General features: G+C 38.9%; 1 protein-coding gene across 3 annotated transcripts in view; it reads right to left on the reverse strand.

Annotated features, from left to right (window-relative positions):
- The window catches only part of svep1 (sushi, von Willebrand factor type A, EGF and pentraxin domain containing 1), a 348,473-nt gene that overhangs the window by 55,628 nt on the left and 280,749 nt on the right, over positions 1-12,096 (reverse strand). For all 3 annotated transcript variants that reach the window (XM_039759390.1, XM_039759389.1, XM_039759388.1), the window contains exons 39-41: positions 11,465-11,690; positions 9,386-9,541; positions 5,693-5,756 (exon numbers count right to left, since the gene is read on the reverse strand). In XM_039759390.1, coding sequence (XP_039615324.1) covers positions 5,693-5,756; positions 9,386-9,541; positions 11,465-11,690 — 446 coding nt within the window. The remainder of the gene's footprint in view (positions 1-5,692; positions 5,757-9,385; positions 9,542-11,464; positions 11,691-12,096) is intronic.

Consider the following 12,096-nt stretch of genomic DNA (forward strand, 5'->3'; position numbering starts at 1 on the left):
CGGACCATACAGGCCAGGAACTACTTTCAGGAACTACCATATGTTTGGAACTATGGAGGTGTCTTCCTAGAAATCCCCACCCCAGATGCTCCAGGTGCCCCTATAATTTAATACCCCATTTTTCATTTAAAAAATTAGGCCTATACCAGAGGCCAACTGTTTATTAAATAAACCTCTTACCTAGCTTTGGCTTGCCTTATAGACATATTTAGATTGCATCAAGAGCCGTTCTCTATTAAGGGGAGAAAGTTTAAGCTTAGGCTATTACATAAAAGCTTCCAGCATGGCTGGGGTCTAGCTTTCCTTTCTCATTAAAAGCATGAAGTTAAATGTTTTGAAGTGATCAACTGATTAAATTAATCAGATCCTAGAATTGCTGATAGATAGATAGATAGATAGATAGATAGATAGATAGATAGATAGATAGATATGCTCTCACACTATAGTCTGAAAGCATACCAGATTGACCAAAAAAGGAATAAAATTAAAAAGAAGGAAAAACGTCAGACTTGACTTCCACAGTACTCCTTTACACCAACAGCAATACGTCTGCATAAGGCCTCTCTGTGACTAGAATTGCCAAGTCAGAATTTGTCTTTCTTTTAAAATTTTCTTGCTTTATACTCATCCCATTGGGTGTTCAGACCAAAGTGTGTGTGTATATTTATTTATTTTCTTATTTATCTACTTATTTATGTATTTATTTATTTAAAGAGCTTCTGTAAACAAGTAAATTTCCCCTGGGGATAAATAAAGTTCTATCTTGTTCTTCTGGATCCACTTCTGCTGATTAATTCATTGGCTATAAGTTCTCAGTGTTAGTGTGTCCCAGGGAGGATGTGCAGCATTGTTCATAATGGCAGTGAGTTTTGTTTTAATTCTCTCCTTAGCTACGACCTCCAGAATACATCCCCTAACTGAGCCTGCCCTTTTAAACAGCTTGTTGATTCAGTATGCTTCTCGTGAAGTGATGTTACCTGCCTAGCACAACAGAACATAGAATATTGCACTGGCCATCACAGAATTGTAGAAAATGTGAATAAAAAGAATTTTATTACCCACATTAAAGAAATTCAGTCTCATAAGGAAAACAGTCTGTCCTTTTTATATAGTTTCTCTGTGTTACAAGAGCAGTCCAACATGTCATTAATGTGGACCCCCAAGTACTTTAAGGAGTGCACCAACTCTACATACACTCCTTGAACAGAGACTGGACATAGAGGCTCTTTGCTAGGGTGAAAGTCAATAGCCACTTCCTTGTTTTGTTGATGTTAAGCTGCAGACATTTTTTTCCTGCACCAATAAACAAAGTTCTCCACCTGACTCCTCTCTGTCTCGTCCCCCTTATCAATACACACCATAAATGCAGAAACATCTGAGAATTTCTGCAAGTGGTATGACCTGGTGTTACATTTATAGTTGGAGGTTTACAGAGTGAAGAGAAAAGGAGACAGGACCATTCTTTGTGGTGCTCCAGTGTTGCTCACATCACAGCCTTTGAGTCTCGCAAATTTCGGTTTGCCTGACAGGTGGTCCACTATCCAGGACACCACAGGCTCATCCACCTTCATATCTCTGAGCTTATCCCTTAACAAAGATGGCTGCATGGTACAGGTAATGTGTCCCCCATCTTGTCTGATATGTATTTAAAAGAACGAATATCATGTACTTTACTGTTTACTATAGACTAGTGTAAGTGCTTTCAGCCTACAACACATAAAAAGGTATACGAAAGAATAAACTGAATTGAATGAGTCTTGTTATGCGTTTCATGTCTGAAAGCTAGAAGGGATTTAAAAAACACGAACATTTTACGTGGCACTTAATTAGAGTTGCATACTGTACGACCGTTGCCATGGTTGTGTTGTCATGGGGTAATTTAGTGGAGAGATGTTTTGAGATGCATATTAGATCCTGCTGTGAGAGAAACACATTTAAGCATGTCAATTATAAATACACTCCAGAGAGTCCATTGTGCCAGCAGCAGGGATCTATCACCATAACAAAATAAATAAATGTACATAAATAAGAGCAATAGACAACATATTTCTTATAAAAAGGCTATGTGTGGTTTTACTCAAAAAAGTAATACTAGGGTGTTGTACCATTTAATCCATTATGAATGTAGTGAGAAGTCAAGCAAAATGACACCTTTTATTGGCTAACTAAAAAGGTTATAATATGCAGGCTTAGAAGCCTTAGAAGGGGCCTGAGTTGTCTTGAAAGCTTGCATATTGTAATCTTTTTAGTTAGCCAATAAAAGGTGTCACTCAAAACAATAATGTGATGGCACAATATCTTTCCTTTAGGTAATAAACTCATTCTTAGATTTAGGATTGGCGCACCAAGATCAAGGTAAGGAGTTAACCTCCTTGGCCTGCGCCATTAGCTTTTAACACTTTGTGTGGGATGTCACTTGAGGCTTGTTTAAATTAAAAGTATTAATAAGTTGTTGTAGTAGTAGTAATAATAACATGGAAAATGTTGCCACTCTCTGGGCCATGATAAACAACTCATTTTAATAAACAGAAAACACAAATCAACTTACTTCAGTGTGGTTATTCTTCTAGTTCATGAAATTTTGTGTAAAAATCTAAGATTAGTAAATTTATAATTAATTTAAATTTTGGACAGTCTCCATTCAAGAACCCCACGATAGGTTTTACTGCTCCTATGTGCCTAAAGCACAGAACACTGTGCTGAATTTGTTTTGTTACTTTTTGGTTTGTGTTAGCTCATTTAGTCATAATCCTTAAAATATTATCAAAAGAATAGTCCCATACTTATAGCCATTGTGGAACATGACCCAGACACAGACAGGCAGACACGTTTAAATCACCCCACACACGTTTATTTACATACTCCATATTTACACAAGTGCTCACAAGGCCCTAAAGTCCTCAAAATCCTGGCCACAACAATGCCTCACTCTCTTCAGGCCGCCTCCTCGCCTCCTCCACCAAGCTCTGTCCTTCTCATCACCCGACTCCAGCCATCGAATCGAGGGAGGCGGCCCCTTTTATGCAACCCTGGATGTGCTCCAGGTGCCTCCCGGCAATCTTCCACCAGCACTCCCCAGTGTGACGGAAGTGCCGGCTGCGTACCCGGAAGCACTCCGGGTGTTCCCAGTCCTCTTCCCCCAGCACTTCCAGGTGTGGCGGAAGTGCTGAGGTCCAGGGCTCCAAAGGCACAGGGGACCACGGGCCCCTACAGGGTAGAGCTTCAAATCTCTGCACTCGTGGCCCCCAAAAGAACCAGGGCGGTCACATGGTCTGGGGAAGGTGTAAGCCCCCCTCCAGTCCTCCTGGGCATCCTGGCCGGGTCGCCACCCCAGACATCTCCGACACCATATTATCAATCCACTTTTATAGGACCAGCTGGAGCAGGTGGACCAGATCCTAGCAGCACGGGGAATGAAGTGGGACCATCCCTAAATGGGACTGTGACATATTGCAGGGCACACAACTTAAATTTACACACAAGTCTTTGGGATGTACAGCAATAAGCAGCCAGTCTATGGGGAGGCAGCCCACATGGACATGAAAAACAAACAGTGACACAGCCAAGAATCTAACCCAGAGAGAACATGTCGTTAATGAAGACAGAGGCAGTACTACAGGACATGCTACAGCTTCGAAAATGGATAGAGAGAGTGTGTGTACATGTGTGTAACATGGATGAAGCAAACGTTGGCATGGCTTATGTTTGCACTCAGATCAGACCAAAATAAAGAGAAATACTCCTGAGGCAGGTAAACCTTATAAATGATATGACCAAAGGGGGCTTTGAAGATCCCTGACCTCAGAGTAATTATCATTAGAGATAAAAATACAAAAATGGGAATTACATAAGAACTAATATCACAAGGTGTAAAGCAGAGTATCATATAAACTGAGAGAAAATAAATCCTACAGCCCTACTAGGTCTAACTCAACAAGCTTTTGTGCCCTGCCTCTCTGGCTGGCTGCCTACAGCAGTTTCACACGTACAGTGATAAAGTCTTCCTGCTCACCGTTCAGTCTTTTCCATTAAAAACCGCCTTCAATTTGTACAGCACATCAAACACTCCAGTTTAAGTGTGTAAGCCTGATAGCTTGAAGGGGCTTTTAATCCTTAGCCATGAACTACAGCCAGTACTGCCAGGAAAATAACTTGATGATGAAACACATTGTGATGGGCAAGTCACAGACTTGCACAAAAGAAAAGGAGGTGAGTCTGGGCTTCTGAGAATATCAGGTTTAATGTTGTAAAGATGGGAACAATCGCAAGGCATGCATTTACTCAAACGAGAGCTGTCACTTCAGTACTCATACAGCAAGCAGTGACGCTGGTGGTCATCCTGTATTAGCTCCCTTGTTCAGATTAAAAGAACAGATAGCTTTGCTACACAAGAGAGAAGACAGAAAGTGAGCAAGGCCCGGTCAGTGGCCACTTTTAAATGTTCCCAGCATCAACCATTTGGTGACAGGCACATTATGTGGTGAGCCTGCGAACCGGCAGCAGACAACCAACCCTGACTTTTGGGGGGTTGTTGAGTGCCTGTTGCAGAGGTCCTAATACTCCATCTAGCAGCCCCTGAAACTCTTTTAAATTGCCAGGTAACTCCCAGAACTCCTGTTCAGTGCAATGGGTAGCAGAAGGCAAAATATACCATAAAGGGTCTACCAACTGCCAGCTAGTGTACAGGACTAGCTCTGGTTCTGAAAGGCCTGGACCCAAAAGTATTTCAGATTTTGGAATGTTTGCATATACAGTATGTAGTGAGATATCTTGGTCTTAAGATCCAAATCTAATTTATTTATGTTTCATATACATTTTATGCTCACAGCATGAAGGTAATAATTTTGTGCATGAAACAAAATTTGTACACAGTAGCATCAATAGAAAACCCTTTATCAGCTGTTACACAATAGCAACAACAAACAATGGCAGGCTTTCGGTCTCCCCCTACAATACTGCGTTTTGCTTAAATGGTTACTGTACACAGAGAATAGGCAAAAACACAGTGAGAAATGCACATAGGTCTGGAGGTAATGATGGCTGATAACAAAGTGGCACCAACAGAGCATCAGAGCCTGTGCTCCCTCTACACTGCACTATGGAAGTGCCATACAGCTGATCTCATACCTTGCACTTGCAGCTCCAAAACTCCACCAAGGAACCTTCAACCCCCCCAATACCCTCCCCACCATTCAGCGTTCAGGTGTTAGTGCACCGCTTATAATTCAAAGCGCGATTGTAAACCATAAGTACCAGTTCATATGTTTTTCACAACTGCTCCTCACTAAAGAAAACAGAAGAGGAAGCCCACATGGATAAGTGAGGTCAGGAGTGGAATTTTCCACATGTGGTGGCATGTCAGCACTCAAAAAGTTGCATGTGCCGCCATTTTTTCTTTAATAATCATAATTTGTCCTTTAGTGTTTATTTTCTTAATACAAAGTATATAATACATAATCACCAATAGGTTCCATTGATTTTGGAGTAAGACAACTTATGATAGTAACCTTCTTAAAATACTGAGTGTTTATACGTCTTGTACTGCAGAGCTCAAGTACTCAATTACTAAAACACTAGACATATCCCTCAGATTACCATTTTTGAATTTCTTTCCAGATTGCTGGGATACAAGATCTCAAATCACAGAGGAAAACTGATAGCCTGGTAGTTTTCAAAACCTGTCAGCACTTACTTGAACATACAGGGTCCATTCCACTCCAGGACTTGTTTGCTTGACAGATTCTTTCAGCATTTCCCTATATGAAAAATGAGATAAGAGCAAATTACACAATATTATCAGTATAAGCCTTATATGACTATATGCTATATTATTTAGTTTTCTATTTTCACAATTTTGCATAAGTTAGTTGTCCATGATTTTCCTAAAACAGGCACAATGAGAAACAAAACAAAAGAATGCATTAGCATTTTATATGGATCATTTCTGGAATATGGACAACTTGATCTTTAAGCTTGTGGGTGACAAACCAAACTCCTAAGGGCATATAAATGTGGCCAGAATTACTGGTACCCTTTCACTGTCGAAGAACAAAAAAAGACAAATAAATAAATAAAAACACACAGTTTTCTCTGAACTAAGCTGAAACTGACAAATGTATCTGACATGCTCAGTTCTTTATGTCAGATTTAATGGAAAATAAACTTTGCTTTTAATATACGAGAATGGCATGGACAAAAATACTGCTACCCTTAACCTTGGTATTACTAACCTATTATTTAGTATTATTAACCTATTATATGATATTATAATGTTTCAGCCTTTGGAGACCATAACTGTCATCTAGCACTTTCTATAGCTCTAAGTGAGATTTCTACCATACTGTAGGTGGAGATCATGGTGTGATGTACTATGTTTCTAAAATAAGTGATATTTTTATCTCAATGTTTTTAAGGCCACCTGTAATGTGTTAATAATCTACTAATATGCGGCCTGGTAGTGGAGTCTTAGTGCTGCTGCCTCACTGTATAAGGACTAAGCAGGTGTAAAAATGGATAGATGCATTAACAAATATTATAATCTATCCTGCCCTAAGCAACTCTCTTTTTCATCTCGCCTATCCTTAAAACAAACATAGAAACAGTCTGTATAATTTCAATTACAAGTTAAGTTTACTGGGATATTATATGTTCAGTATACAAGTTCAATAGCTACTGCAGTCGACAAAGAATAGATCCTCACTAATAATTATAATAAAAGCAATAACAAAACATTTTATTTATATAGAGCCTTCTTCATGCTCAAAAGAGTTTCATGAAAATTTAAAGGAATACATTAGGAATAAACGTTGGTACAATGGCACCTTTCCAGCCTGTCTGCACAAACCGTAAACAAGCACATGTTCATCACACGTCACAAAGTGACAAAATACTTAAAAAACAAACATGTGATACCTGTCTCCGTAATGAATCAAATAAATAACAGAAAATGCTTCACCTTTTAAGTCAGTTAACTAAGTCCCTCACTGCATTGGAATGTTATGCCATGCACACATTTTCTAACTTGTTAAAGAAAATAAGAAAATGTTCATTTTGTCACAATTACAATATGTAGACATATAACCTTAAAAAAGCATGTTTTCTGTCATTTAAATATTGTATTTATGTGTATTGTTTTTGTAATTTCAAAGTTTTAAATGTGTTAATTAATGTAAGTAAGACAAACCGTATGTATATAGAAGGAATGTTTCAACCTCCTGCTTTAACTCAGATGCCCTTCCCATTAAAGAGTTGCTGTGATTTTGGTTCTTGACTATGTAATTTATGGATTATTTAAGTTGTTTTTGTCAATTTCTGCTGCATTTAAAATAGTGTTCTCATCATTATGGTGATGGCAGCCATTTAAAGTGAGAGTCTTCCATGGTCATTGCCAATCACATTTGAACATTATTGCGATGATTGATGTCATCGTGTTATCCCTATTTAAGATGGTAGCTGGGCAATACATACATACAGGATCCAAGAACTCTCATCAGTGAAGCTTTGCTTCTTTTGTTAGAGGAAGACTAGACACTTCAAAGAAAAATTAACGTTAGGTCTGTTGCATTCCCTTTTTGACTCTGATTTATGCCTCAGACTGTCTTGTCATTTGGCTAAATGATTTCTTGGTTTTCGACCAATACCTAATTTTAGATTCTCTGTTGTCTCACCTCTTAAATGAACATCTACAGAATTTCTTGGTATTCCTGTCACTCTGCTTACAGCGTCTACTGTCCAGTCACAAAAGAAAACTGATGTCACGCTTATTGTATGAGCCACCCAAATGTGTCCCACTCAGGTTTTGTTTCCTCCATGACTCCTGCCTTTCATATTTACACCAATGAACTCTATTTTTGCTATACGCAACCTCATTAAATAAATGGCCTGATCAGCAGGTCCTTCCTATGGAATGCTATCCCAAGAACTGGCTGAAAGACTGGATTCTGGTGTCTATGATCACTGTAAAGTTCTCTCATTTGTTCAAAAAATCATTGTGCATACTCTGAGCATTGATAGTTTTCTGGCCTACTTCTCCAATCTATTCGCCTGATTTATTTCACCAAATTATTTATTTGACACAATCTTGAAGACCAGTTGAGAAGTAAACACGTGATTTTAATAACACATGCAAAGAATGTCATCATTCAACGAGCCTATTCAACATAACGGAACAGAATTAACAGGCAGTTAATATTCATTTACTACAACACACTATAAACAATTATTAACGATGAAATCATTTCATTATCAACAAAGATATTACCTTTAGGCTACCAGCCAGTAAGATCTTCAATAAAAATGAAAGTGTGCCAGGCTTTTCAAATACAGAGCCCGGTGTGTGTTAGTGACTCTGCCTGCATAATTTATATCACTCAATTACTCAAGAACATAAATTAAAAGAGGGATTACATTTTTAATAAAAATATATTAATAACATAAACTTTCTCAATGAAAAGACAAAGCCTGGAAAGAGTTGAAAGGGTTCAGATGGCCAGATGTACAAGCTAATATTTGTGCATTGCTACCTGGAGGCACAACCAGAACAATTTACAAAGCCTGAGCCATTTAGTAAAAAGTGGATAAGAACTCCCATTAATATATTAGGAGTCCTCCAACTCCCTAGAGGACAGCATGTTTTGGCTCGTCTAAGTTATTGGGTTGGACAACCTATCTTTGTTCTTATTCTGGTCAGGGCTTCTGCACAGCATCTGGAACCTGGAAGAAGTAGTTGGCCAAAGTTTAAAAACCCATGCTAACCATACGGCTCTTAAACTTGACAGACGTGTGGGGAGTCAAGGAGTCAAGGGCACAGGCTCAATTAGCGCCAGGAAGAGGAGACAGACTGTGGAAAAGGTGTTTTAGAAGGAAGGTATGTAGAATAAGATGAACAGGGTGTGCTTTGTGAGTACTGCTGTGTAACTCAACCAGCCATCCATGTGTAATTCAGGGCCAACTGTTTGTATAGGTGGGCCCTATGGGCATTGAGTCTTTAGTCATTTAGTCATTTGCTTGTTGTGCTCTGCATTTTCACTGCAGTGTAACCATTCCTCTTCCTGTGACAAGCTTTAATCATTTTTAACTACAATCTAATTCTTGCCATTTTCCTTCAGCAGAGGTTTTTATTTCAATTCCAATAACATACTCCATCCTAAAACATCAATTGACACAATAATAACAGAGGGCAACAAAGTCAACTGTTACATTAACCATCATCTGTTATTTATAAAATCAATATTTATATTATGTTACACTGTGGTTTTCAACATGCTGCCACTGGCTACAAAAATTGTAAGATGTTATTTAATGATTATCCTTTTAGGTAATTTTGAACACTGAACTTAAGTAGTGGATACTGTAAGTAAAATGTAAAAAATAAAATTAATATTACCTGTAATTTATAACCTGGTTGACAGAAGTATTGCACTTTGTCCTTGTAGCTGTATCGTGTTCCAATTACTATGCCATGCAGAGGTGGGCTGGGTCTCCCACAAGACACAGGAATACAAGAGTCAGGATGAAATGCAGGAGCCCATGTACCATTAGGCTGTAAACAATTAGGAAACATGATCTTTTAACACAAGAAATATATTTTCATGCATTAATTTATTTTATGAATGGGTTGTGACAGAAGGTGGTCTAGAGGGTAGCTGTCTGTACCTAAGATATACCAAAAAGACCCGACTGAATTACAGAAGGTGTCATTATCATGCAATACACTACAAGGAGGAAGACACAAAATACACAAAAGTAAAAGAATAACAGCTACTATTCTTAAAGCCCTGTCTATCTTGTGGGGTGACTTACCACACCAGGCTTTAGTAGCCTCCAAACCTCCCACCAGTTGTTAGTTTATCTCACTTTCCTCTCAAGAATGCCCTCAATTAGTCTCCTCAGGTGAGGTGGCTTTAAAGCCCATCCTGGAATCACATTTGCCCAAGAGACACCAGGCTAACTCCTTCTAACAGCTCTTGGTGTTTGTTCTCCTCTGAGTTGCTCCTAAAGGGCGAGGTCTCCAAGGATCTTCCCATGTGCCAACTGTATTAGAGGGGTAGCACTGGTCCCCTATTTGCTCTCTTGGTGCTGTTGTGGCTGAAGAGCATTGTCTCCTCCACTACAATGAGAAGGTCAAGTGTCTCTACCATTAACTAGGTAATCTGCGCCCTAGTGACCTCTGGGACGATTAAAAGACTTCATTCAGACTGCTTGTCCCTATCACATATAACTAGTGCCCCAGCCTTTGCTAATTCAGGCCTTATAGGTCAGTGTGATTCTGTTTCTCATTTTCTCTTTCCCTCAGAGTTATGGAGGGCACTGCTTACAAAGCAGGGAGCAACCTCAAATGGAATGTCAGTACACCACATGGCACTTTCACACATATCCACAATCATTCAAAGGTGGGCAATTTAGAGTTGACATACTGTATGTTTGTTAAGATAGATAGATAGATAGATAGATAGTGGTCCAGGCCTAATTATGCAGATCCAGATCATCTGGATGACTTTGATTTATGCGGGGACGATTCCAGTTCACCGCGAAGATGATTCTTCATGTCGTCAGTTCGCACACTTCTCGATGGTCTGGGATTTTTCAGTAGATTTTCTATATAATAAGCTTAATAAGTTATAGCATAATGAAAATTGCATAAGTAGATCTGGACCACCCGATAGATAGATAGATAGATAGATACTGTAGATAGATAGATAGATAGATAGATAGATAGATAGATAGAGCTTTATAAAAAGGTCAAAAACATAAATATTATTATAAATAACAACCTCCCCCAAACACATAAGAACTTCTGGCTTATATAATAAGAGACCTGCTACTATATATAACAGGCTTGAGGGAGGCACTCAGATGAAGTCCAGTTGTACCACAGGTTCACATTTAACGGCTTTAACATCTGATAAGTGAAGGTCCAGCTTGTTGTGTCCACAAATGGAGGATGCTGATAGAAATTTGTTCCCCTGGTTGAATGGCCCAGCATTCTAAGGTCAGAAAGATTCATCAATAGAACATTAACAACATTCATCCATCCATCCATTTTCCAACCTGCTATATCGTAACTAGAGGGTCACGGGAGTTTGCTGGAGCCCATCCCAGCCAACACAGGGCGCAAGGCAGGAAACAAACTCCGGGCTGGCGCCCTGCCCGGAGTTAATAATCATTAACCAGACTGATATAACTCATCTCTTTTGTCAGTGAATTAAGTCAGGGGTAAAGCCACATGGTCATGGGGATGACATGCACAGACACAGGTACAGACTGGGGGACAAACTTATGTCAAAAAACAGTCTAACCACAGCACCACTAATGTGATCGGAAATATACATTCATAAGTGCAAGACATTATGAAAATGGAGGTCAGCAGGCATAATGTACAAACACTTCAGTGTAATTCAGATTTGAAGAATTGGGTCAAATTGGCTTGTTTTGAACCAATTTACTTTTACATGAAATGACTTGCCTGGCACACTGAAACATTCTCTTTGCGAAGTTCATATCCTTCAAGACAAGAAATAGTGACAGCTCCACTTGAAGGAGAATCACTTCTTGTCACAATAACAGTGGCCAGCTTTGGTGGCAGTGAGCATGATTGTTGTCTGCATGTGATATTATGCGTTGACCACGTTCCATCCTGCAAACAGATTTTGGCATCTGCTTCTGTTTGCATCTCATATCCTTTTAAACACCTACAAAAAAACACATATTTCAACTGTATGTCATAAATTTATTAAGAGACACAGATAACATTAATTCTAATTTGAATTTTTTAGAAAAATCAATATAGAAAACCTTGAGAAAGCATACAATATGGGAGGATTACATCTCAATTATGTAGAAGGATTTTCATTCTAAATTAATCAGCTGTTTACCTTTTGCTATACAATTTATAAATGTAAGTATACAATAAACTGAGTAAAAAATTAGGAAGGTACCACATCCATCCATACAAACAACAGTTAATGGAAATGAACTTTTATTAAGTAAAGAGGGCAGCAGAGGTTTAACTCCTGGTCCAACTGCAGTCTGTGTGCTGTTTGCATGTTCTCCATATGTCTGAGTGCATCTGTCCACTGGTAAGTCCAGTTTTCCTCT

The sequence above is a fragment of the Polypterus senegalus genome, chromosome 7, assembly GCF_016835505.1.
Source record: "Polypterus senegalus isolate Bchr_013 chromosome 7, ASM1683550v1, whole genome shotgun sequence".
Classification (NCBI taxonomy): domain Eukaryota; kingdom Metazoa; phylum Chordata; class Cladistia; order Polypteriformes; family Polypteridae; genus Polypterus; species Polypterus senegalus.